General features: G+C 57.9%; 3 protein-coding genes across 7 annotated transcripts; 2 read left to right on the top strand and 1 right to left on the bottom strand.

The window, feature by feature from the left end:
• Positions 1 to 3: 3 nt before the first annotated feature.
• On the bottom strand, positions 4 to 4,765 carry ZNF524 (zinc finger protein 524). Of its 3 annotated transcripts, none has more exons than XM_010815499.4 (2): positions 3,504 to 4,765; positions 4 to 1,070 (listed from the first exon to the last, which is right to left on the bottom strand). In XM_010815499.4, the coding sequence occupies exon 2, from the start codon at positions 1,029 to 1,031 to the stop codon at positions 234 to 236; it is 798 nt and encodes a 265-aa protein (XP_010813801.1). In that variant the 5' UTR covers positions 1,032 to 1,070; positions 3,504 to 4,765; the 3' UTR covers positions 4 to 233. The 3 variants fall into 3 exon arrangements, with proteins under 3 accessions (XP_010813801.1, XP_010813800.1, NP_001192392.1); XM_010815498.4 differs by lacking the exon at positions 3,504 to 4,765 and adding an exon at positions 3,157 to 3,475; NM_001205463.1 differs by lacking the exon at positions 3,504 to 4,765 and adding an exon at positions 2,797 to 3,162.
• FIZ1 (FLT3 interacting zinc finger 1) lies at positions 3,686 to 8,637 on the top strand. 2 transcript variants are annotated; one of them, XM_005219725.5, is made up of 4 exons: positions 3,686 to 3,714; positions 4,751 to 4,851; positions 5,154 to 5,511; positions 6,372 to 8,637. In XM_005219725.5, the coding sequence occupies exons 2-4, from the start codon at positions 4,772 to 4,774 to the stop codon at positions 7,557 to 7,559; spliced, it is 1,626 nt and encodes a 541-aa protein (XP_005219782.1). In that variant the 5' UTR covers positions 3,686 to 3,714; positions 4,751 to 4,771; the 3' UTR covers positions 7,560 to 8,637. The 2 variants fall into 2 exon arrangements, with proteins under 2 accessions (XP_005219782.1, NP_001094778.1); NM_001101308.1 differs by lacking the exon at positions 3,686 to 3,714 and adding an exon at positions 4,274 to 4,618 and having other exon boundaries at positions 4,751 to 4,855.
• Positions 8,638 to 17,042: 8,405 nt separating this feature from the next.
• Positions 17,043 to 20,196, top strand: ZNF579 (zinc finger protein 579). Of its 2 annotated transcripts, none has more exons than XM_059877615.1 (2): positions 17,043 to 17,426; positions 18,090 to 20,196. In XM_059877615.1, the coding sequence occupies exon 2, from the start codon at positions 18,092 to 18,094 to the stop codon at positions 19,772 to 19,774; it is 1,683 nt and encodes a 560-aa protein (XP_059733598.1). In that variant the 5' UTR covers positions 17,043 to 17,426; positions 18,090 to 18,091; the 3' UTR covers positions 19,775 to 20,196. The 2 variants fall into 2 exon arrangements, with proteins under 2 accessions (XP_059733598.1, XP_002695427.1); XM_002695381.6 differs by having other exon boundaries at positions 17,043 to 17,127.
• Positions 20,197 to 26,371: the final 6,175 nt, after the last annotated feature.

Here is a 26,371-nt window from a genome sequence, read left to right on the forward strand (position 1 = left end):
CAGTGGGCAGTAGGCAGAGATTTATTTCCACAGTCCCTGCCTCCACAGGCCTGTCAGTCCGGGGGAGGGTGGTAGAAGGCAGCAGGATCCAGAAGTTGAGGTCTGCACCCTCAGCCCACTCCCACAATGGGAAGACCACCAGACAAGGTGTCCCGGCCTCGCTGCCCAGGCCCCACGCCCGCGGCACACCCAGCTCTAAACCTGGCCGGGGGAGCGGTGGCCGGGGGTGTGGGTCAGGCCAGCTGTTTCCCCTCCAGCTCTTCTTCGTCGTCGTCGGCCCCTGCCGTGGCCGGGATACCGTCGTCGTCCCACTGCGCTTCAGGCTCTGGGTCCGGAGGACACAGAGGTGCCTCCATGGCCTCGGGGTGCTTGCGTTTGGCGTGGCGCCGGAGCGTGTTGGTCTCCATGAAGCGCAGCCGGCACACCGGGCACTGGTAGGGGCGCTCGCCGGAGTGGACGCGGTGGTGGTGGGCCAGCTCGCCCGCCTCTCGAAAGCGGCGGGGGCAGAGCGGGCAGCGGAAGGGCCGCAGGCCCGCATGGATGTTGCAGTGCCGCCGCAGGTGGCTGGACCGCTTGAAGGTCTTGCCGCAATCCTTGCACTCGTGCGGCTTCAGCTCTGAGTGTGAGATGCTGTGACGCTCCAGGTCGGAGAGGTAGGGGAAGGCCCGAAGGCACACCGGGCAGAAGTGCGGCGCCTTCTTAGGGCCGGGGCCGGAGCTCTCGGGCCCGCCGGCCACTGACCCTTCGGAGACCGTGTAGGGCACACCCTGATCATCGATCAGCAGGAGGTCACTGCTATCGCCGCTGCCCACCGGGGCGCTCACCCCCTGTGCCAGGGGGGCCTCCTGCTCTGACTTAGCAGGGCGACCCCGCTTGCGCGGGAGGGAGGCCTTGAGCGTCCGGTGGGAGGAGGTGGCCCCCCCAAGACTTCGGCCTCGGCGGCCCCGGGGAACAGGAGGCGGTAAGGCCAGAGGTTTCTCTTCTTCCTCAGGCAAAGGCGAAGGCCACGGGTCTGGGCTGGGGGTGTCCATTGAGCAGTGGGGGACTTGGGTCTGGGCACTGGAGCCGGGCTAAGAGAAGAGAGGGGCAGCCGTCAATGCAGGGTGGTCTGGACTAGCCCTAGTACCCCAGACAACTTCCTGGGTTCCAGTCCGGCGACCAGGGCATGGCTGACATCCGCTTGGACGCGCAATTAAAGCCAAGCTAGTGGGTAAAATAGCAGGATAATTCTGTACCAGTCGCTAAACACCTGAGCCCCACAGCCGTCTCCCAGACCTCCCTGACTCCTCCTAGACATTCAGGGTCACCAGCAAAAATAAAGAAAACAACTCCTGGGGGGACAGAGTCCAACTGAGGGTGCAGGCCAGTATTTGAGCCTCAGAACAGAGAGAAGAGCCAGCGAGGCCTCAGAAATGTTTTCTCTCTCTTCCTGACGAGGTGAGAGAAGGGGGGCGGGGTGTCAGGACTGGAAGAAAAAAGAAAGGGACTTGTCTGTTCCTGAGTTGTGGATGAGGATGTATGTCAGAGCTGTTAAGAGCCTGGGCTCTGGAGCCAGAGGTTTGATCAGAGCTCTGGAGCTCAGATTCCTGAGCTTGTCACTCTCTGTGTGGTGGCCTTGGGCAAGGCGCTCACCTCTTTGAGCCCCAGCTAAGCCTTTCCAAAACAGGGTATTTCCACCTACTTGCACAGACGTGCCATGAGGATAATATACGTAAAGTGTTCAGTACGCAGGGGGCTTCCCTGGTGGCTCAGACAGTAAAGAATCAGCCTGCAATGCAGAGGAACCGAGCTCCATCCCTGGGTAAGGAAGATCTCCTGGAGAAGGGAATGGCAACCCACTCCAGTATTCTTGCCTGTAGAATCCCATGGACCCAGGAGCCTGACGGGCTACAGTCCATGGGGTCACAAGAGTAGGACACGACTGAGCGACTAACACTTTCATACACAGAGGTCCTTAGGAGATATTAGCTCTTATCAGGGCTTGTAACTAAGCTTTACACCAACCCTCTGAATAAAGGTGTATCACCTCCTTTTTGCAAATTTGGAAAACGAAGGCACAAGTTCCAACTCCCTCCACTGGTAAGCGGCCGGGTCAGGACTTGTTCTCAGAGACCCCGGTGTCTCAGGGAGTAATAAGAAATGGGCCCAAGGGACCTCATGAGGTCCCTTAGCCCTGCGTTTGAATCCAGCTCTGCTAACTAGCAAGCGGCCTTGCCTCTCCGAGCAAGTTCCCACCTCTGTAAAATGGACATAGCAGAGTTGCCAGTTGTAATAAGCACCAAACGATCTACCATCAGCAACACCACCAGGGCCTGGGACCAGGGAACAAGAGTGTACTAAAGTGCAGGGCGAGAGACACAGGTGCACCCCATTAGAGCAGGCACCCAGAGTGAGACCCACAGAAGGGCAGCCACTTCTCCGTGACCACACGGCTCCCTCTGTTGCGGGTGCCTAGGCCAGAACCCGGGTCTCTGGAACAGGGCCTAGACCCTCGCCCTCCTCCACCCGGGGCGCAGGCGCGCGCTCGGCCGGCGGCCCCGACCGCGCGGGGCGGGCCCTGCGGGGGCGGCGGCCAATGAGCGGCGCCGAGCCGCGGACGGCTAGGCCGAGCCAGGAAGGGGGTCTGCGCGCGCGCGCGACCAGGCGGGCCGGCTCGGCGGGGCGCGAGGTCGGCGCGCGCGCCTCGGCGGTCGCGCGAGCCGGAGCAGGTGGGGGGCGCGCTCCAGGCGCGCACGGCCCCGGGTCTCCCCTCGCCCGCTCCCGTCCCCCCACCCGGGCCCCCCGCCTCTCGGGTACCTCATTTGCATGCCGCCTGGACTCGCGAGTGTGCGCGCGCGGGGGCGCGAGGCCGGCGTGCGGGAGGGGCGGGGGAGAGGGGGACCCTGCCTCCCGGCGGCGCGCGCGCGGCCCCGCCCCTCGGAGTGGACGCCCCGCCCCCGGCGCCCCCGCCCGGCCAGGCTCAGCCCGCGGGGAACAAAGGGCACGCGCTGGGTCCTAAGGGCCGTTCACGTCCCCATCGGCAGGCCGCTCCTGAGCACCCGCCGCTCTCGCTGGCCCCGAGCGGTAAAAAATTACCGTACCAACACATCCTACACAAACAGAAATATCATTCTCCCACAAAGGACCCAGCCGGGTGACCCAATAAAAGAAAGGTACCAAAAGGAGGAGAAGCGGGAAAATGGCGGCGGGTTCCCGTAGTTAACATGGCGCCCGACGGGCTTCAAAGCCCACTGGAAGAGTAAAGCACAAGATGGAGCCCGCTCTTTCCTTCTGTCTCTGTCGCAGGCGGCGAACTTCAATGTCTGTTTTTTCCTGATGCAACTCGACGTCCTACCCAGGAGAAGCCTGAGGCTGCGACGAGGGAATCAAATCTGCCCTCATCTTTGTTAACACCCACCAGCGTCGACAACGCCGGGATGAGGCCGCGCGCTCGTAGCTTGTTGCCCATAGTCTGTATGGTGCCGAGGGTCACCCTAAGTCCCGCCCCTTCCCCATGCCCTCACCCAAGATGGCGCCGCCCTGGCTTCTCTACCCTCCAGCAGCTGGGAAAGGGACGGGAAAGAAGAAGGGAGGGCGGCGGGGAGGAGGGAAGCCAAGAAGGCGGGAGGAAGGGGGAGTGAGGGGGAGAAGGGAGCCGAGGCGGAAGTCGAGGGGCCCCCCGGGTGGAAGTGACGCTACCCCCGCTGCCCAAAATGTCGGCGCCCAGAGGGAGGTGTAAGTAATTAAAGAGGAAAGCCGACTGACTTTCCCGGCCTCCCGGGGCCGCCTCAGGGCTCCAGAAACCCCGCTCCGAGCGAGCAAGGTGGACTCGCCGGGCCGCGGGCCCAGCCAGACCTGCCCCCGCCTCGGGCTCCCGGGCCCGCACCTCAGGGACAGGGGGGAGGGGCACAAAAGGCCGGCTCTCGGGGCCTGGGTCCCCGAGCAGACTGGGGAGGGGGGCCAGCCCCGCGGGCGACTGGGTGGGGAGGAGGCGGGACTTAGCGGCGCCGGGGCGGAGTGATGGCTACGAGGAGGCTGAGTGGGCGTGGTTTGGGGAGTGGGCGGGACTGTGGTCGAAGTGGGAGGAGCTTGGGCAAGGGGCGAGGTTTGACGAAGGGGCGTGGCTCCGGGAGACTGGTAGGCGGGCCCTAGGTTGAAGGGTCCCCACTGAGGCTGAGTGGGGAAAAGGGTTCAGTGTGGAGGTGGGAGGAGCTAGGAGAAGGGGTGGAGTTTGTCGAGGGATGAAGCTTTCAGAAAGTGATGGGCATAGTGGAGGGGGGTGGGGTTTAAGCGTGTAATTTGGGGGCGTCTTTAGTGGAAATAGCAAGTCTTTATAACTGCAGGTGAAATGACTTAGAGAAGATGGGGAGAGTGTCAGAGAGGAACGGCTGAGGTGGCAAGAGAGGGAGAGTGATGGGGCCTTGGAAAGAAGGGGTTTACATAAAGCCTGAGCTTAAGGAAAAAGCGGGATTTAGGAGGTGGATCTTGGAGAAGAGATGGGGACTTCAAGAGGAAGCTCGGAGGAATGTAGCAGACAGCAATTAATCAAAACAGTTTAGCTGTTGAATCTTTGCTGTGCGGTCAGTAAGCACTTGGCGCGTGTGGCCACAATTTTGCTTAGTCCTCACCACCTCCTGAGGTAGGTCCTCCTAGTATCCTATTTTGTGGATGGAAATAGAATCGGTTGGTTTTTTCGAGGATAGTCATGGTCACCCTGGAAGGTTGATTCATATGCCCTTAACCCAAAATCTTTGTTCTCTCACTGGCTAAGAATGTCAGCCTTCCTCCGAAGATGACTTTCATCTTCAAAGAAGAGAGGGGGTGGCTTTCAGAAATACAACAGCCTTCGGGAACAAGGAGACTTTGGAAGGAGTAGGTGGGGCCTGAGTGCGAGTGGGCGGGGCTTAACCACAGTGGGTGGGGCTTGGAGCAGGGTGGGAGTCCAGCTTAGAAGTGATTGGGAAGATAGGCAGATGAGTGGGGGGCGGGGGTCCAAGGAGAGTGGGAGGGGTTTTAAGAGCAGTGGGTGTGGCCTTTGACAGATGGGCGTGGTTTAGGAGTTAGTCCCCTGGGTTTCTAGGGACAAGTGGCTGGTCTCTGAGTCCAAGGAGCCTAATTGGGGAGGCTGATGGGGAGGTGACTCCCTCACCCCGCTCCATGTCTCCCTGCTCCAGAGAGAGCCCCCACCCGCCACTGCCCTTGCACCGCGCCGCCATGGATGACGCGCCGCTGCCAGCTCCCCCGCTCCCCGCCCGGGCCCCGGCCCCGGGCCCGGCTCCGCCCGCTGCTGCCCCCCGCGTCCCGTTTCACTGCAGTGAGTGTGGCAAGAGCTTTCGCTACCGCTCGGATCTGCGGCGCCACTTCGCTCGGCACACTGCGCTCAAACCCCACGCGTGTCCGCGCTGCGGCAAGGGCTTCAAGCACAGCTTCAACCTGGCCAACCACCTGCGCTCGCACACCGGCGAGCGACCCTACCGCTGCTCCGCCTGCCCCAAGGGGTTCCGAGACTCCACCGGCCTGCTGCATCACCAGGTGAGTCCTGCAGGCCGGCCCTAGGCTGGCCTCGCTGTGCTGGACTTGCCCTCAGAGTCCCGGAGACCCACTGTGGGCAGTAGCAGACAGCTGGCCCCTGAGAATTTCTCTCTCCCTCCCTCCCCATCAAAGCATCCTGACCAGTGAAACCATGAGGTGTTTCTCTTTGAGTCACCACCCAACCCAGGAACTAAAATATTCACAGTAAATCTGCCCCTCCCCTGTCCTGTGCTTCTGCTCATATGCCAGCATCTGCAACTTTGTGTTCATCTTCCCGTACCGTTTTTCAGATAGATTTACCATATATGAACTTAATTCCTTTACTCAGCAATTATCTATCAACTGATTTCCCAGTTCCCAACCCCGGGGCTACCAGGATGAAATCAATAAAGTCCGTGCCTTCGGAGAACTTACATTCCATTGAAAGTGGCCCATAGCCAGGTAGACAATCAGCAAATTCACAGGCGAGGGTGATCTAGAAAGGAAGAGATTTGGGGAAGGAAGTTAAAACAGCAACAGCACTAATAACCATCTGCTGTGAAGGAGAAAAGGGGGAAAGCTCTGGGCTACTAGACAAGGTAGGAAAGTCAGGGCAAGGTGATGGTGCAGCTGAGACCTGAAGGAAAAGCAGGAATTCGCCGTGCGAACAGCATATCAGGAAAAGGGAACAGCCAGTCCTGAGGCTGGAGGGACCAAAAGAATGCGGACAATGGCTGGACGCAGAGAATGAGAGGGTCGCAGCTAGATCCTGGCCCGGTGGACCTGGCCGGAGGCTTCCCCCGCGTCCCTTCGGGAGGCCAAGACTCTGTCCCCGGGGCCAGACTCTCAGCCCTGCCGGGCTCTCCCTCCTGCCCTTGCAGGTCGTCCACACTGGTGAGAAGCCCTACTGCTGCCTCGTCTGTGAGCTCCGCTTCTCCTCGCGCTCCAGCCTGGGCCGCCACCTCAAGCGCCAGCATCGTGGGGCGCTCCCGTCCCCGCTGCAGCCCGGCGCAGGCCTGCCCGCCCTGAGCGCGCCCTGCTCGGTCTGCTGCAACGTGGGGCCCTGCTCGGTGTGCGGGGGCTCAGGGGCGGGCGGGGGCGGTGCCGGCGGCGAGGGTCCAGAGGGGGCAGGCGCCGGCGCGGGGGGCTGGGGGCTGGCTGAGGCCGCGGCGGCTGCAGCGGCGGCCTCCCTGCCCCCGTTCGCTTGTGGCGCGTGCGCGCGGCGCTTCGACCAGGGCCGTGAGCTGGCGGCCCACTGGGCGGCGCACACCGACGTGAAGCCCTTCAAGTGCCCGCGCTGCGAGCGCGACTTCAACGCGCCCGCGCTGCTGGAGCGGCACAAGCTGACCCACGACCTGCAGGGCCCTGGCGCGCCCCCGGCTCAGGCCTGGGCCCCCGGGGCCGCCGGCGAGGGCGGCGAGGCTCAGCCAGCCTGGGACGGCGGGCTGCTCCTGGGCCGCGCCGGGGGCGGCGTACCTGAGCTGGGGGTGCTGCTCCCCGAGGGCGGCGGCGAGGCGCCCGCGGAGCCGTCGGAAGACACGCTGTACCAGTGCGACTGCGGGACCTTCTTCGCGTCGGCGGCGGCGCTGGCCAGCCACCTGGAGGCGCACTCGGGCCCCGCGGCCTACGGCTGCGGCCACTGCGGGGCACTATACGCGGCGCTGGCGGCCCTGGAGGAGCACCGGCGCGCCAGCCACGGCGAGGGCGCGGGCGCGGGCGCAGGCGCGGGCGGCGCAGAGGCGGTGGCAGCGCCTGCCCGCGAGGGGGAGTCTCCGTCCGGGGAGCCCGCGTCTGCCTCAGGCCGCGGCAAGAAGATCTTCGGCTGCTCCGAGTGCGAGAAGCTGTTCCGCTCGCCGCGCGACCTGGAGCGGCACGTGCTGGTGCACACGGGCGAGAAGCCGTTCCCGTGCCTGGAGTGCGGCAAGTTCTTCCGTCACGAGTGCTACCTCAAGCGCCACCGGCTGCTGCACGGCGCCGAGCGGCCCTTCCCCTGCCACGTCTGCGGCAAGGGCTTCATCACGCTCAGCAACCTCTCCAGACACCTGAAGCTGCACCGGGGCATGGACTGAAGCGGCCAGGCCTGCGCCCCGCTGTCCGACCTCCCCTCCCCGGCGGGCTGGACTCAGGGCCCGGCCCCGGGGACCTAGGGACCACGAGGGAGGCCCCCCACTGGCCCTCCAGAGCCAGGCACGAGCCCTGGGAAGAGGGGACCCTGGCTGGAGGACAGGGGACCACCCAGCACCTGCACGGGCCCCTGAGCTGGTGGGCGGCAAGACTAACCTCAAGGGTCTGGGATCTATGGAGAGACTCCTAACCTCGAGGCCCCTGGAACACGTGCTGACCACCCCCAAGTCAATCGGCCTCTAAGATGTGGGGACCTGGGGATGACAAAGGGGTCTCCACAAGTCCTTCTCCTCTTGAGGGCCCTAATAATAAAAGATGGGCACCCCCTTCCCCACCCCAGGGAAGACTGCCCCTCTTCCTAAGAGCCATCATTCCAACCACCTAGATCTGGAGAATGGGGGCAACCATGTCCCCGGATTTCCCTGGATCCCCCCCAAATGCTACCCACCAGGAGTCACTGGTGCCCCCAGATAACAGATATAGCCGGAATCTGCCTCCTCCCCTGTCACTTATACCCTGTGTGGAAAGAGGACCAGGGTAGTTGCCCGGTCTCACTCCCCTACTGCGGAATGGATGGACCCTAATGATCTTCCTCGCCCCTCAAAACTTAGAATAGGCTGGTTCAGAATCCGACACCCCCCGCCCCCGTAGGATGGACTGATCCGGATGCACGTAGACTCCACCCACTGCCCACTGGAATGGGCTGGTGCGGGTTGTGGCCTGCGCCCCACCTCCTCAGAGTGAATACGGCAGACATTCCTCCCCTCCCTCCAGCGTGGGGGCCGGTCCACGTCATTCCCCTCTCTGTGAGCTCAAGAGTGGGGCGTGGGGTTCACCGGGGTATCCCTCGCTCTGCTGTAGCACCTGTCTTTCCATCTCTTGTCAGTTTGTCTCTGTGTTCTTCCCAGCGCCAAGGGGAAGGGGGATTTGGCTGGGGGGATGTCCCCTGTGAGCCTTGACCTCGCCTCCTCGCCCCACTCCCTAGCTTCTCCTGGACCCCAATAAACGCTGTCCTTTCAGCCACTCCCGTCTCATGTCCTGATCCTTGGTTTTTAGGGACGTGGGGGCTTCTCCCTCCCTGAATTAGGGCAGGGAGACAGACAAAGACAGAGCTTTCCTTTCGCCGGAGACATTCGAGTCCTCCACTCCCTCACAGAGACTGCCTGCCACCTCGTGGCATGTGAGAATCTTAATTTTCCCGATCAGGGATCGAACCCGTGTCCCCTACACTGGGCGCGTGGAGGCTTAACCACTGGACACTGCCAGTCCCAGTGTATGACCCTTTTAATGTCAGGGATGGTTTAGATCTCATCCGGGTGGAACCCTGCCTCTGAAAAGCAAAACCCATCCCCAACGGATGGACATGGCCCCTGGGACCAGACACACGCTTTAGAAACCCTCAATCCCACAGCACACGCCCCCTAAACACCTAAAGGCCCCGCCCCTTAGGTGCTGTCTCCCAGGCAACCAAATACGTCCCTTAGAGTCCTTACCCTAGATTAGGATCCGCCCATCTGAGAGTGAGCAGACTTTCCACACTGTCTTCTACACACTAAATTTTATTCCTATACTGAGTGCCAGGCACTGTAATTCCCCCTGGGAATCCAGCAGCGAACAAAATTACTCCCTAAGAAAACAAATGGCTGGGCTGTGTCACCGTAGGTGGAGTGGTCTGGTGTGGGGAGCAGGGGTGTTTCTCTGCAGAGGTGACACCTGATCTGAGACCAGAAGGGTGGGGAGGGGCCGGCCAAGTGGACAGCTAGGTAAGCACAGGAGGGGAGGGGGTGGTGAGAGGAGGTGGAGAGGTGAGCAGGAGTCAGGGCATGCAGACCCTTGGCTGACATAGGCATCTGGCTGTGCTCCGTGGACACAGATAAGCACGACTGTAAGTGTGAAGGGATGTGACTGATGCTGCACTTTCCAAGGGTCCCTCTGGCTGCTGAGTGGAGAAGGGGGCTGAGGAAATGCAGAGCAGGCTTCTGCAGTCCACCAGGAGAGAGACGTGCAGGCTTGGAGCCGAGCGGTGGACAGAGCTGGGGGGGCCCCGAGATGAATCCTGGAGGTGGGATGTGGGAGGGTGTGTTGTGTGTGTGCGTGTGTTTAATGGAAAGGGAGGAATCCGGGCGGGGGCTGGTTTCATGGTAGGGCCAAAAACGTAGAGAAAGCAAGTTTAGGTAGTGGCTAGGGGGTCACGAGTGCCATCTTGAGCTTCTTAAATTTGAGATGCTTGGGAGGTGGTGGTGTTCAGTCGCTAAGTCATGTCTGACCTCACGAACTGCAGCACGCCAGGCTTCCCTGTCCTCCACTATCTCCCAGAGTCTGCTCGGACTCCTGTCCATTGAGTCAGTGATGCCATCCAACCATCTCATCCTCTTGACCCCTTCTCCTGCCCTCAATGGCAAGCTTTAATAAGGCTCTGCTATTGATAGGCATGAACCCTAGAGAAACCTTGAACTCAGAACCACTGAAATACTCATTGATATGATCTGAGTGTGTTCCACAAAATTCTTATGTTGAAATCTTAGTACCCAATGAATGTGATGGTATTTGGAGGTGGGGGCCTTTGGACGGTGCTTAAGTCATGAGGGTGGAGCCCCCACGAATGGGATTCATGCCTCATAAAGGGCTTCTTTGTAACTGAAGGGACTCCAGAGAGACTGTAGCCCCTTCCACCCCATGAGGACACAGCGAGAAGGCACAGCAGTGAACAAGGACCCTCAGCAGAAGGCAAATGCTGGCACCTTGACCTTGGACTTTCAGGTTCCAGAACTGTGAGCAATAAACTTCTGTTGTTTATAAGCCACCCAGTCTGTGGTATTTTGTTATACCAGCCTGAATGGACTAAGACATTCATCACCAATACAGTGAATAAATAAAAGGTGGTATATTTATCCAGGCTTCCCTCGTGACCGGGATGGCGAGGAATCCTCCTGCAATGCAGGAGACCGGGGTTCAATCCCTGGGTTGGGAAGATCCCCTGGAAAAGGAAATGGCAACCCACTCCAGTGTTCTTGCCTGGAGAATCCCCATAGACAGAGGAGCCTGGTGGACTACATGGGTCCACATAGTTGCAAAAGGGTTGGACGTGACTTATCGACTGAACAACAACAACAACAGATATTATGCTATGAAATACTATAGGGACTTCCTTGAAGGTCCAGTTGTTAAGAATCTGCCTTGCAATGCAGGGGACACAGGTTCCATCCCCAGTGGGGGAACTAAGATCCCACATGTCTTGAGCACCTAAGCCCACATGCCACAAGGAACCTGCCCTAACAAAGACCCAACCCAGCCAGATAAATCCATAAACACTATACAGGAAGATAATGCATGAGTACAGAGACACACAGTTTCACAAGGGAAAGTTACAAAGAAGCCAGGCCTAAGAAACCAGATAGGTAGAGTCCCTTTTCGTATCTACCACATGGAAGCAGCAAAACTGAACTGTAATGTTGTTTAGGACACCCTGTTGGTATGAGCCATCTAGAGGAAAACTTTTATTTTCCCCTGTAAAACTCACAACAGTGTGGATAGATGGGTTAAGCTCGGGGTGGGACATAGTGGAACCTTCTATGGGGCTCTGGGGCGGCTGCCAACACTCCTTTTCTTAATCTGATGATTATTTTATAATTCTTTGTTAAATTGTGCGTTTTTATCATGCCCTTTACACCGATACGTCTTATACTTCACACAGAAAAAAACATTTAAAGGAAGGAAATAAGTTTGAGAGCAAAGAAGTGGGAGTTTGTCATTCAAGAAAGACGTTTTGCCTGGAGATCCACACGTGCCCACTTGGAAAGGTGGCAGGTCGGCCCCTGGGAATGCTCAACCTCTCCTCTCTACCCCCACTATTCAGCAAGGGGAAGCAGACTCACCCATTTGAGGTAATATATATATATATACACATATTCCTCCGAGTTGGAAAAACAAGACCCACCTCCTTAGGTACAGGTACCGCCCCCAGGGACAAGACCTGCCCACTTGGAGACCCGCTCGGCCTGCAGAGCCGAGGGCCTGGAAACGTGCCAGGGTTGTCATGGAGACGCCCGCCTGGCAGTAGGGTGATGAATAGGGACCTCCCTCCCACCTCACCTGCACACCAATCCTTTCTCTTCTGAGACGGTAGCGAAAGGAACTCACCCCCTTTCCCGAATGCTCCCCAGTGCCAGGGGTGGCCTGGACCTGGTCCCCTACTCGCGACACGGAGACCCCATTTTATCGATGTGCTCATTGAGGCTCAGAGGCTGAAAGGGTGGGTTTTACCCTGGGGGCGATCTCAGCTATTCCGGAGCATCACTTACTAGCCAGACGCCGGCGACTCCCACGCCTCTGTGGGCGGCGCTGACTCCCGCGCGCAGACCCGCTCACCTGCGCTCCGCATCTCCCCGCTCCCCATGGTAGTCTTCCCTTCCGGGGCGCCTCAACTGCAAAACCGCGTCCTTCTCACCTCGCGTCCCTCTTTGTGTGCGCGCTATCAGTCGTGTCCCACTCTTTGCGACCCCCTGGACTGTAGCCCGCCAGGTTCCTCGATCAAAGGATTTTCCAGGTAAGAGTACTGAAGTGCGTTGCTATGCCCTCCTCCAGGGGATCTTCCCCACCCAGGGATCGAACTTGCGTCTCTGAACGTCTCCTGCATTGGCAAGTGGGTTCTTTACCACTAGCGCCGCCTGGGAAGCCCCTCGGCCCTCTTTATTCACCTACAAATATTGCTCGACGTGCGACGCTCACTAGGGTAAAACAGGTAAACAAACAGGTGAAGAAACCCCCGCCCTCGGGCGTTTATATTCCAGTGAAAGGGGAAATAGACAATCAGTGGGCAACTGATACACAGACTAATATTTGTAATACGTACAATGTTGAAAATTAGGGCCAAGAAAGGACTAGATGGTGACAGGAGAGCTCTTAATTTTATTTATTTATTTGAACGCGCTGCGCAGCTTGTGGGAGGGATCACAGTTCCCCCATGAGGGATCAAACCGATGCCTCTGCCATGGAGGCGCAAAGTCCTAACCACTGGGCTGCCAGGGAATTCCCAAAATGGCTACCTGAGCTAAGGTGGACGGGACAGATGTCTCTGAGGAGATCTGTAAGAAACGACGGAAGTAAGGAAAACATGATGGTAACCCAGGAGAGGGCTTCCCAGGTGTAAAGAATCCGCCTGCAGTGCAGGAGAAGCGGGTTCGATCCCTGGGTTGGGAAGATCCCCTGGAGAAGGAAATGGCAACCCACTGCAGTATTCTTGCCTGGAGAATCCCATGGACAGAGGAGCGTGGCGGGCTACAGTCCATGGGGTCACAGAGTCGGACACGACGACCTAGGAGAAGAGCATTCCAGGCAGAAAAGTGCGCGTGCAAAGGCCCTGAGAGTGAACGAGCCAAGAGCGCGGTGAGGATGGAGCAGAGGGAGAAAGGCTGGAACCCGTTAACGGAGGCTCCAGGGTTCAGGTAGGTAGGGCGGGGAGCGGGGGTGTAGGTGAGGTAGGTGAGGAGGAAGAGGTGAGAGCCCCGGGACAGTGTTCAGCGCGGGAGCAAAAGTGATTGCGGTTTCCGGGTGCTGGAGGCAGGACTCCAGGGAGGGGCGGGGCCGCGATGCAGGGAAGCCAATGAGGAGGCGGCGGCGGCGGGAGTAGCACCCAGAAGGGCAGCGCTGGGCCAATCAGCACCAGGCCCGCCCCCAGGCCAGGGACACAGCCCCCTGCCCGGGACCCCGCCCCCTACCCCTGCCCGAGCCGGCCCCGCCCCCTGCCCGGGGACACCGCCCCCAGCCCGAGCCGGTCCCGCCCCCTGCCGGAGCCGGCCCAGCCCCCGGCCCGCGGACCTCGCCCCAAGCCCGAGCCGGTCCCGCCCCCTGTCCGGGAACCCCGCCCCCAACCCGAGCCGGCCCAGTCCAGGCCTCCTCACGCACCTGGACCTGGGCCCCGCCCCTCCCTGCTCCTCTCCTCCGTCTCCCCTGCATCCGGCCGGGCCTCCGCGCGGGTCCCACAGGAATTTCTCTAAAACACTAATCGGATCATGTGACTCTCCAGTTTAAAACCTTTTCAATAGCTCCTCAGTACACTCGTAATGCGTCCGGCCTTCAGCCTGGACTGGGAGGCCGGACGTCCTTGCTCGTGCGGCTCTCGCCATGCCCCCATCCAAGGCCCCACGTGTCCCCTCAAGGCACGGATTCCCACGGCCGCCGCCTGCACATATGGACAGCACGCTGATCCCTCTGAAACTGCTTTCCCTCACCTTCATTCCTGAATTCGTTTCTTTCTTTTATTTAGGAAAAAATACTTTAAGGCCTTAAAATATATATAATAAAATAATAGCACACACACCTAGGTATGTACCCAAAAGAATTGAAAACAGCCATTAAAACAAAAACTTTACACGTAACGAATGCTCCTAACAGTACTGTTCACAAGAGTCCAAAGGTAGAAACTACCTAAGGTTCATGAACAAATGAATGGGTAAACAAAATACAGTAACCCATACATGGAATATTCAGTTCAGTTCAGTTCAGTCGCTCAGTCGTGTCCAACTCTCTGCGACCCCATGAATCGCAGCATGCCAGGCCTCCCTGTCCATCACCAACTCCCGGAGTTCACTCAGACTCACATCCATTGAGTCAGTGATGCCATCCAGCCATCTCATTCTCTGTCGTCCCCTTTTCCTCCTGCCCCCAATCCCTCCCAGCATCAAGTCTTTTCCAATGAGTCAACTCTTCGCATGGAATATTACTCAGCCATAAAAAGAATGAAGCATTGGACACACAGCACACATACGTGGTGACACATGGATACTAATTGGCCTGCCAATGCAAGGGACACGTGTTCAATCCCTGGTCTGAGAAGATTCCACATACCATGGAGCAGCTAAGCCCTTGAACCACAACTATTGAGCCTGTGCTCTAGAGCCCATGAACTGCAACTACTGAAGCCTGCATGCCCAGAGCCTGTGCTCCGCAACAAGAGAAGCCACTGCAATGGGAAGCCAGTGCACCACAGCAAAGACCCAGTGCTGCCAAAAATAATTAAATCAAAAAGAATGAGGTGTTGACACAGGCTACACATGGATGAACCTGGAAAACACTGTAAGTGAAAGAAGCCAGTCATAAAGGACTGCACACTGGATGACTCAACTGATATGAAACAGCCACAGTAGAGAAGCCCATAGAGACAGAAAGACGATTATTGGTTGCCAGGAGCTGAGGGGAGAAGGGAATGGGGAGTAACAGATTAATAGATCTGGGTTTCTGTCCAGGGTGATAAAAAAGTCCTGGAACTAGACACTGGAGTTGATTGTACAACTTTGTGAATGTTCTTAATTTCACTGAATTGTACACAGTTCCAATTGGCTAAAATAGTAAATTTTTATTTTTTATTTTTTGGCTGTACCGCAAAGTATGTGGGATCTTAGTTCACCAACCAGGTGTCGAACCCACACCCCCTGCAGTGGAAGCCCAGAGTCCTAACCACTGGACCACCAGGGAAGTCTCTAAAGTGGTAAATTTTATGTTATGTGTATTTTAACAAATAAAAATATACACACACACACATTCATATATTGACTACTAGTTTTAAAACATAAGGTACTCCTGACTGCATAGATCTTTCCCCTCCCCTGACTGCCTCTCCCTTCTCAGAGGTCACCCTACCCCAAATTTGGTGCTTATTGTTTCCATGGATGTGTTTAGACTTTTGATCCTTAAAATACAGCATTATCGACCCACTATCATCTCTCTCATCTCTTTGTGAGATAGAGACTTAGACCCACCACTTTGAAACTCTCAGGACCTCACTTTACTGCTCTGTGAAATGGGAGAGTAATGTTACCCACTTCCTAACAGGCTGGAAGGGATTGGGGGCAGGAGGAGAAGGGGACGACAGAGGATGAGATGGCTGGATGGCATCACCGACTCCATGGACATGAGTTTGGGTGAACTCTGGGAGTTGGTGATGGACAGGGAGGCCTGGCGTGCTGCAATTCATGGGGTTGCAAAGAGTCTAACATGATTGAGTGACTGAAGTGAACTGAACTGAACACGAAGAGGAACAAATGGGTTTGTGTTTGTAAAGCACTTACATTGTAAGTCATCGTTTATTTTCATTTCATCCCATACTTTGTGAAGTGTGGAACACATTCACTATGGTTTCAAGTTCCAAAAGTGCAAAAGGAGAGAGTGTAGGCACTTTCAGTCCTGGGAGTTAGACAATGTTGCGAGCTCTTTGCTCTCCTCCCAGTTCTCCCAGTTCACCCAGACACAGCCTGCTGATAAGTGCAAACGGGCAAGCTGTGCTCCGTCTTCCAAATTTTTCTCTGTTATCACTTGGAACCTTTCCATATTTTTACACAGCAAACTTCTTTGTTCTTTCTTTTATGAACACACAGCATTCTTCTGGGTAGATTTATCACTCAAATCCCTGACCAATGGGCATTTAGTTCACTTCCCCTGTTTTGAAGCAAGGCACAATACTGCAACGATTAACCTGATACAGACACCTCTCCTGGCATGTTTCTGAGTAGCGCTGGTATATTTCTTTCCTATTTCCATTTGCTCCTCTTCCCATTTCTAACTCTTGGTTTTCATCCTGCGGGTTTCAGCAGAAACACTGTTGCCTCCAGGAAGCCCTCAGGGGTCACTCTCACTCAGAGGCGAGTCTGCTCCGGTAATCCCACGGCATCCTGTTTCCTGCCTTGGAGCACACTCTCCAGGAGGGCAGGAGGGCCTGTGACTGTCTCCTGCTCCGTCAGACCGGGAGCTCCCTGTGCACTGGGTCCGGTGGCCTCTGTCTTAGCTACTTCAGCTCCAGCACCAAGGACAGAGCTAGCTCATAGTAGGTGCTCAGTAAACACCGGTGGCTTCGGATGGAGTGAAAGTACGTAGCACAATGAGTAACTGGTTTCTTAGCGTCAAGTGGATAGCCACGGGGGGGTTAATCACGGAGGGCGAGACTGAGGCTCACAGAGGGAACGTCGCCTTCTCAGGCAGCCGCGTGACGGCTGCAGCCAGGTTCCCGTCCCGATTGCGGAGACTTTTCCGTCGCCTGTCACTCAGGGCCGCATTCACCATCTTTCCCGGCCACCCGCCTCGCCCCGCACAGTGCCTGGCGCAGACAGGACCTGATGAATGTGCATGTGTTGAAGGAATGAATGGGTGTGTGTGTGTGTGTGTGGGTGGGTGTGGGTGTGTGTGTGTGTTGTGAGAGGTGGGGGCTGACCTCCTGGAGGCAGAGGACGGGCCCTCAGCCCCCTCCCCTTAGAGGACCCAGGCGTCCGAGCCGCCCTGCGTCCCCGCCTCCTGGGTCCCCCCGTCCACCCGCTTCCGGCCTCCCCGCCAGCCTTTTCCCCTTCCAGGCGCGGACGAGGAGCCGGGTTTCCGGGGGGAAGGCTTAGGCGGCGACACCGAGGCGGCCTCCTCCCCCGCCCCCGCCCCCACCGCGCTCCGGGGCCCTGCCTCCCCGCCACCGCCGTCCGCGCTCGGCCGGCCGCGGGGAAGGAAGAAAGGAGCGGAGAGGCGGAGGGCGCGGAGGTAAGGGCCGGGCGCCGGGCCGAGCCGCGGGCCCAGGGCTCAGAACCCTGCTGGGGAGGCCGCTACCCGCCGCCCCGATTCTGCTGATCACGCCTGCGGGGGGCCGAGGGCTCGGCCCGGTGGGGGGACGGGCCCCCCTCGGGGGCCGGGGGCTCCCCACCCAGCCCCAGTGGCCTTTCCCGGGGGGGCATCCAGGCCCGGGCCCCCAGCCCCCTTCTCTCCCTTGTCTCAGGCGCCCGGCCCCCTCCCCCAGCCCTCTCCACCCCCGGGGACCCCGGAATCCACACCCCCCACCCCAGGTACTCAAGTCTAGATGCGGGTACCCAGCAATTCCTCCCCAGCTCTCGCGCACCCCCAGCCCCCGGAATCCGAGCCCCTGAGCCCCCTCCCAGCCCAGGACTCCCAGCCCTCCTATCCCGGCCTCTCCCAGCCTCTGGCCACCCGGGCACCCACACTCCATTTCCGGGGCCTCCGGACTCTGCCTCCCACCCCCTCCTCTCTGGCACCGGGGACTGTGTCCCGGCCCCTCCCGGCAGGCTCCGGCCGGGTCCCTCCGGAGGAAAAGCGCTTCACCGACTTTGCCCCCGTTTCTTCTGTCTGTCTCCGTCTCGTTCTCTGTCTCCCTGTCTCTCCGAGCTCCATCCTGCTACAGTCCCGCTGGCCTCTGTGCTGGCCCCATCTCTGCCTGCATCTCTTTGTTTTCTCTTCATCTCTGTCTCTGCTGGGTGTCCCCATCTCTCTCCTGCTTTCTGCTTCTCGCCGTCCCATCTTCCTGCTTCTCCAGGTCTCTGCCTCTCACCCCGGCCCCTTTCCTCCGTCTGTCTCTCCCTCTCTTGCCTCGCTAACCCTCTGACCCTCTCAGTCTCTCCATCGCTCTGTCTCTGCATTTCCGCACCGCCCCCCCCCAACCCCACCCCCAGCCCCCGCAACAATATCTCTGTCTTTTCCCTTTCTCTTTACAGGCATGGATCCGCAGCCCCCTCCACCAGCCCAGGGCAGCCCACCTCACCGGGGCCGGGGCCGGGGCCGGGGCAGAGGCCGTGGGAGAGGCCGAGGCCGTGGCCGGGGGGGCGCCGGAGCCCCCCGGGCGCCCCTGCCCTGCCCCACGTGTGGCCGCCTCTTCCGCTTCCCCTACTACCTCTCCCGGCACCGGCTGAGCCACTCGGGCCTGCGGCCCCACGCCTGCCCCCTGTGCCCCAAGGCCTTCCGCCGGCCGGCCCACCTCTCCCGCCACCTGCGTGGCCACGGGCCGCAGCCCCCGCTGCGCTGCGCCGCCTGCCCTCGCACTTTCCCCGAGCCGGCGCAACTCCGGCGCCACCTGGCCCAGGAGCACGCAGGAGGCGGCGTTGAGCTGGCCATCGACAGGGCAGCCAAGGAGGCAGCCGAGTCCGGCTGGGGCCCGCAGGACAAGGCCGCCGAGCAGCCACCCGGCGCCGGAGCCGAGGAGGAAGACGCAGCGGCTGAGGAGGAGGCAGCGGCGCGGCCCGAGCCGTGGGCCGCGGGGGAGCCAGGCACGCCAGCGGCCGCCACAAGCGCGGGGCCCCGCGAGCCGGAGGGGGCCGAGGCCGAGGCCGGGGCGGCGGAGCTCAGGGCCGAGCTGGCGCTGGCGGCTGGGCGGCAGGAGGAGAAGCAGGTCCTGCTGCAGGCCGACTGGACGCTGCTGTGTCTCCGCTGCCGGGAGGCCTTTGCCACCAAGGGCGAGCTCAAAGCGCACCCGTGCCTGCGCCCCGAGGGCGACCAGGAGGGCGAGGGGGGACCCCCGCCGCGCCCCAAGCGCCACCAGTGCTCCATTTGCCTCAAGGCCTTCGCCAGGCCCTGGTCGCTGTCCCGCCACCGGCTGGTCCACTCCACCGACCGCCCCTTCGTGTGCACGGACTGCGGCCTGGCGTTCCGCTTGGCCTCCTACCTCCGCCAGCACCGCCGCGTCCACGGCGCGCTCAGCCTGCTGGCCCCGCTGCCCGCAGCGGCCAAGAAGGACGACAAGGCGGTGGCAGTGAGCGGCCGGACCTCAGGGAGGGGGCCCGAGGGGGGCGAAGGGGCGGAGGGGGGGCCGGGCGGGCAGAACGGAGGCGAGGCGGCCCCGGCCCGGGCCCCGGCCGGCGAGCCCCGCTTCTGGTGCCCAGAGTGCGGCAAGGGCTTCCGGCGCCGGGCGCACCTGCGGCAGCACGGGGTGACCCACTCGGGCGCGCGGCCCTTCCAGTGCGTGCGCTGCCAGCGGGAGTTCAAGCGGCTGGCCGACCTGGCGCGCCACGCGCAGGTGCACGCGGGGGGCCCGGCCCCGCACCCCTGCCCGCATTGCTCGCGCCGCTTCTCCCGCGCCTACAGCCTGCTGCGCCACCAGCGCTGCCACCGTGCCGAGCTGGAGCGGGCCGCTGCTGCGCAGCAGGCGATGCAGGCCCCGGCCTCGCCACCGCGCGCCCCGCCGTCCCCCGCGGGCCAGGAGACCGAGGGGCTCCCGCTGCCCCTCGACCACATCAAGGAAGAGCCGCCATCCCCGGGGTCCCCGCCCCAGTCGCCGGCGGCGGCACCCCCTGTCTTCCTCAGCGCCTCCTGCTTCGACAGCCAAGACCACTCAGCTTTCGAGATGGAGGAAGAGGAGACTGAGAGCAAGGCTCACCTGCGCGGTCTGGGGGGCCTGGCCTCCTGACCCGCACCCACCCCCTTCAGCCCCACCGTGGGAGCCACCCCTGGTTTGCAGCATGGAGGAGGGAAGTGAAAGGAGAGGAGCCTCCTCTGTGAACCCACCCTCCCCTTCCAGCCCTCGACACTAGGGGCGGGGGCTGGACGCCCCTCAGTCCCCATCGCCCACCCCCAGGCCCCTGATGCTGGTTAGAAACTGCTCGCCCCACGTCTGTAGGCAGGATTCTGAGTCGGAGGCGGAGGACATTGGCCAGAGGGATGGACACTGAAGGGGGGACCCCCCCCCAGCCTGGCTGCCTCCCCGTTTCACACACTGGACACCATCACCTCTTTGGAACTGCCGAATCCTGGGGTGGGGGGCAGTCCCCAGTGAGCAAAGGTCTGTCCCTGTCCCTTTGTCCGTCTGTGAATAAATGTGAGTTTGTGGAACTGGAGAGAGTGGGGCTGTCTGTACGGGGAAGGCCAGTGGGGTGGGGAAGTCGGGAGCAGGGCGGCGTCCGCCAGGCCCTGAGCCTTGGCTCAGAGTGGAAGAAGGTAGAGCCCCACTTCAGGGGACGTGGGCCCGCAAGCCAAGCAAGACACTCATGAGAAAAGCCAGGGGTGGGAAACAACAAGCTGCCCTCTGCCCAGGGGTCTTTGGGGACCCCTACATGCACTCATTCACCGAATACTGCCTGGGCGCAGCGTGAGGCCCTGGAGACGTGAGAAGAGGAAAGCCACTCTGCGGGGACCCGGGACTGCCACTCAGCACCGGCTGACACGGTGTAGCCGCAGGCCCCAGGCGGTGCTCCCGCTGAAACGGAAAATAATACATTCATGATAAAATAATTAAAACAGAATAAGATTAAACACTCCTCAGTCACACTGTTTCAAGTGCCCAGTATCCCCCTGTGGCCGGTGGCTACCCGGCTGGACAGCACAAATCTAAAACATTCCACATCACCAAACGCTCCACCAGAACCTCGCTGTCCTAGGTAATAAACCAGTCTGCACCACAACATCAGGTACTGATAAGGGCTTCCAGGAGGACTGCAGGGCGCTGTGCAGACGGAGCCCAAGGGGACGGCAGGGCCTCTGGGGAGATGACCTCTGACCTTCTGACCTTCTGACCTGAATGAAGAACCGGTGGAAAGAGGGAAGAGCAGGGGCAAAGGAGGAGGTGTGTGTGTGTGTGTGTGTGTGTGTGTGTGTGTGTGTGTGTGTGTGTGTTGGGTGGCTTCTCCCTGTTTAAGAAACCACAAGGAATCATGGGTGGGGTGGGCAGTGTCATTGTGTACACAGCCTCGAGGTCTGCGTGTGTGTGTGTGTGTGTTTAGCCCATTTGTTTAGGTCCTAGTAGTGGAGAGGGGATGTCTCCAGGCCAGTCCTCCTTAAGCTCCCTCTCTTTCCTCCTACCAACATCCTGCCCCCCCTCCCCCGCCCCGACATGGGTGCCCGTCGACGGCTCTCTCACCCTGTGCAGAGAGTGGCCCTGACTACTTAGGTTATCTCCACACCTGGGAGGCCAGGAGAGGGCCGGGTGACATCATCCTTGTTTTCCAGAGCAGCAAACGGAGGCTCGAGGCTCAGGGAGGGTGTCTGCTTCCCTGGTGCGATGAAACACTGGCAGAGAGAGCGGGCAGGAGGGAAGCTGCGAAGATGGGGGCTGAGAGGCAGGCCGGGGAGACGATGACCACTCGGCACTTTGCAGAATTCCCAGATGTAACGAGACGCATTGTAGCTGAGCCCTTGGAACGGTGCCCGGCACGTGGGAAGGTCTCCATTTGTGCTGCATTCACCACACCCCAGGCTGCATGTTGGCGCCAAAGACCAGAGGAACACCTGCCCTCGGGGAGCTCACAGACTGCTGGGGAGGTAATCACATATCGGCAGAATAATGACAGTTTCCAAACAAGCCCCATTCTCCAGTGCACCAGATCCTACCTGAAACTATAACTTCACCTTGGGTGCTGGGGGAAAAGGGGCTGGGGTATGTTTCCTTACAGGCCAGCCACCTCCCTCCCCAGGAACCTTCAGTGGCTCCCTATTACCACACACCAATGGCGGGCCAGACACCGTTTCAGCACAATCTCACAGATGCAACTGCTTGAGGAAGGTGATTACACAGCCCCGTTTATAGAAGAGGCAAACTGAGGGTTCATGCTAAGAAGGCATTTGTCCTACTTCCGTGATCACTAACATGAACTGAGCCCTTTGGATCAACGTATTACTGTGGGGAATTCCCTGGAGGTCCAGTGGTTAGGACTCTGGACCCCTACTGCCAAGGTCCTGGGTTCAATCCCTGCTCAGGGAACTAAGACCCCCACAAGGTCCATGGCATGACTGAAAAAAAAAAATCACTTTGTGGAAAGAGTTGAAGACAGTGGTTGACACCTGGGGGAAAGTTTTTGCTGCTGTTTCTTTCTTATTGATATAGATATGATCTCAGGGGATCATAGTTCCCACAGGGAACATCCTCACCATTTTCCAGAGGAGTTAACACCGCTTGGAGCAGGACTCTCTTGTCCAAAGTCCCATAGGTAGGCAACGGTGGATGCGGGATTCCAATGCAGGCTGGATTGGTTCCACACCCTGAACCCTGCACCAAGCCCATATGACCTTCACAATCAGCTCCCAGCCATATAATCCACCTTTCAAGGCCCCCCCACACACATCCTGGCCTCCAAGCCTCAAGGCACCCCCACTACAGGTGTGCCCACTACCCTCCCCCACCCCACATGCTTACTCATACTTCAAGACACTACATCTGAAGAGAAACATTCCTAGAACAAAATATAGGACATACGGCAAGAAAAGGGCCTTAGAGACACAGTCCACGTCTCCCATTCTACAGATGAGAAAACTAAGGCCCCTGTACATGGGACAGCCCCAGGAAATTGTAAACCAACCAAGCGATTGGTATTATTGTAAAGCAATATTAGGGCTGTTCGTGAATCTTAACTCTGTGTTGATTGCTGTCTTTCCCTGGAGTGAGCATTTTACACAGACGATCTTGTCACACTTGATCATAATAATACAGAGCAGATTTCTTGAGTATTTGCCCTACGTCTCTAAGGAGATTCATGTAAATTAGCTCACAGTCTTCACAATGGCATCATTAGAGAGATACCATTATAGGCTCTGTTTTTTTCTTCTTAAGCATATTTGTTGAGGTGTCACTTACATTCCACAGAATTCACTCATCTTAAGTGTGCTGGTCAATGATTTTTGGTAAATTCACAGGATCATGCAAGTATCACCACAATCCAATTTTAGAACACTTTCATCACTGCTCCCCACCCCACCCCGCTCCAAAGATCTCTTCTGCTCATTAAATGCACTTCCAGCTTCCACCTTTAATCCCAGGCAGACACAAATGTACTTTCTGTCGCTAGAGACCTGTCTTTCCTGGACATTCCACAGACGTGTGTCACACAGCACATGGCCTCTTGTATCTGGTCTCTTTCACTTGATGTCCTCAAGGTCCATCCAGGTTGTAAATTGTATCGGCATGCCATTACTTTCACGGCTGAATAATATTCCATTCCATCCATTCATGGGCCTTTGGGTTGGATCCATTCTTTGGCTCTTACAAATAGTGCTGCTATGCAATGAAGGCACAGACATAGAGAAAGGACTGGTGGACACTGGGGGAAGGAGAGAGTGGGAAGAACTGAGAGAGCAGCACTGAAATATATACATTACCATGTGGAGAATTAGACAGCCTGTGGAACCTTGCTGTGAGACACAGGGAGCTCAAACCCAAAGCTCTGACGATCCAGAGGAGTGGGAGGTGGGAGGGAGCTTCCAGAGGGCAGGGGTGTGTGTGTACCTATGGCTGGTCAGGCTGATGGATGGCAGAGACCAACACAATACTGTAAAGCAACTGTCCTCCAATTAAAAATAAATAACTTTAAAAAACAGTGCTGCTGTGAACACGTGTGTACAAGTCTTCCTGTAGACGTGTGTCTCCGTTTCTCTCGGGCAGATTCCCAGGAGCGGAATTGCGAGGGTGTGTGGGAAGTTTAAGGTGAGCTTTCCAAGAAACTGCCAGACTATTCTCCACCTACAGTCCCACCAGAGAGACACGCAGGCTTCCCAAGGGAGCTCTATTTTCCTGAGAAGGAAACTCTAGTCCAGAGACGTGAACGGACATGCTCAAGGTCTGGTAGGAAGCGGCAGTTCTCGATATGACCCTGAGCACAGTGGTCCCAAAGCCTGTGCTCTTCCCCGCCTCCCACACCACCACTTTCTAGCTCTTTTTCTACTGAGGTAAAACAGAACATAAAATTTACCTTTTTACCCCTTAAGTGTGCAGTTCAGTGGTATTAAGGACATTCATATTGTCATGTAACCATCACCATCTTCAATCTCTGGAACTTTTTCATCATCCCCAACTGAAACTCTGTGCCCATTAAGCAATGATAACTCTCCATTCCCCTCCACCTGGCCCCCAAAAATCACCCTTCCACTTCTTGTCCCTACAAATATGACTATTGTAAGTATGTAAAGAAAACTCTTCTGTCTTTCTTCTCCACTCTACTCTAATGCTACTCATGAAATACTTCATCTCTGATACTCCTAGTCATCAAATGTCTGTGGCATTTGGTCACACATCAAGCAATTCATTATCAAACTTTTGTTGTTTAGTCACTAAATCATGTCTCACTCTTTTGCAACCTCATAGACCGTAGCCCACTGGGATCCTCTGTCCATGGAATTCTCCAGGCAACAATACTGGAATGGGCTGCCAGGGGATCTTCCTGACCCAAGGATTGAACTCGCAACCCCTGTACTGGCAGGCACTGGCAGGTGGATTCTTCACCACTGAGCCACCTGGGCCGTCTAGAATTCAATTCAGTTCTGACACTGTCCACCCAGAGATAACGTCAGATCGCACAGGGTAAGGGCTCAGCCCCACAAGACTGTATCTCCTCTCCCCACCTCCAGAACCAATCCAAGTCTAGGTTGTCACCATGCCAATGCCTGTGATTCATCCTTATCCTGTTCATTCATTTATTCATCCTAAACTCTACGGAGCGTCTTGTGTTTAGAGGTCAAACATCAGCAGATCAGCAAACAACCTCACGCTCCGGTAGGGGATGCATATAAATATACTCAGGACATCAGTTCAAGATAATACTTACTGGGTTTCCCTGGTGGTCCAGTGGTTGAGAATCCGCCTTGCAATACAGGGGACATGGGTCCAATCCCTGGTCTGGGAAGATCCCACATGCTGCAGGGCAGCTAAGCCTGTGCGTCTAGAGCCTGTCTCCACAGTAAAAGAAGCCACCACAATGAGAAGTCCGTGCTCTGCAATGAAGGCCCAGTGCAGCCAAAAAGTAATGAGAAAATGAAATAAACAAAGAAAATGAAATTTAAAAAACAAAGAAACAAAACACTGAACTCCCACTCTGGGCTGGGCACCGTGCTAGCTCACACGCTGTCTAATGAAACAGACACGAGGCCGTTCCCACGAGGGGCTCCTTCCTGGCGGGAGGATACAGACATGAAAACGCAGTGATCAGGGAAGAGACAAAGCATCTTCAGAGGGGATGATGTTGTGGAGTGGGGAGATGCGGGACAAGGTGGGAGTGCAGTGGGAACTCCAGGCTGTCCAAACAGGAGCTGAAGGAGGGGGCCTCGAAGATAACTGGGGACGTGTCCCAGGGGAGGGCAGAGCGGCTGCAGAGGTCCTGAGGTGAGACTGTGACCCGTGTGTCCTGGGAGCAGAGAGGCCAGCCTGAGCGGAGGAAGAGACGGGAGAGGAGATGAGCGACGGAACGGGACCAGATCCAGCAGCAACTCACAGGAGCCTGCTCTCTGCTCCAGTGAAGTGCAGACAGCGCCTCGCAGGGACTCGTGAAGAGGCTGGCAGGACCTGATCTCCCTTTCCCTTTTAACACTTTATACATCTGTTTATTTAGGCTGTGCCACGTGGGTTGCAGGCTCTCAGTCCCCCAACCAGGGATTGAACCCAGGCCATGGCAGCGAAGGCACAGAATCATAACCACTAGACCACCAGGGACCTCCCCGTCCATCTTTTAAAAAATAAATAGATTTTAATATCTAAAGCTGCCGGGAGCAGGAGCTCACCCATGGCAAAGGTCATGAGGAAGGAGGCTCGGCATACGCAAAGGCGGGATCAAGCCTCAGGAGTCCCCCTGGAAATTCTCGAGCATCTACCCCCAAAACCAGAGTCTGCCTACTTTCTGCTTTGTGCTCTCACCTACACCTCTGACTTTATGGGGGGCTGTCCCCCACTACCTCTCTCTGAAAAAAAGAGTTAATTTACAGCTCCAGTTAATAAAGTTCCTGGGTGTGATAGTGTTTCAACCTAGAAACTCCTTTGGAAGTCCTCTAGCCTGCCTGAATAGGTTTTTCCGGCCACATGTGATTGCTCAGAGCCTCCCAACTGTGAGAGGCATGAGATGTTCTAAACTGTCTAAATACAGATTCCTTTGAGCAGTTAAAAGATTGATTAGAAATTGTATTGGTGAAGGGTTTTTCACTTGTTGGGCCAATGTTTGCTGCTAAGTCTCCATATCCCTTACCTGCTGTGTTCTTGGCAGTGTATTGATTAATATAATTGGTGTAAGTAGTAGCTTTAATGTTTGTAACCTTG

The sequence above is a fragment of the Bos taurus genome, chromosome 18 (genome assembly GCF_002263795.3).
Source record: "Bos taurus isolate L1 Dominette 01449 registration number 42190680 breed Hereford chromosome 18, ARS-UCD2.0, whole genome shotgun sequence".
Taxonomy (NCBI): Eukaryota; Metazoa; Chordata; class Mammalia; order Artiodactyla; family Bovidae; genus Bos; species Bos taurus.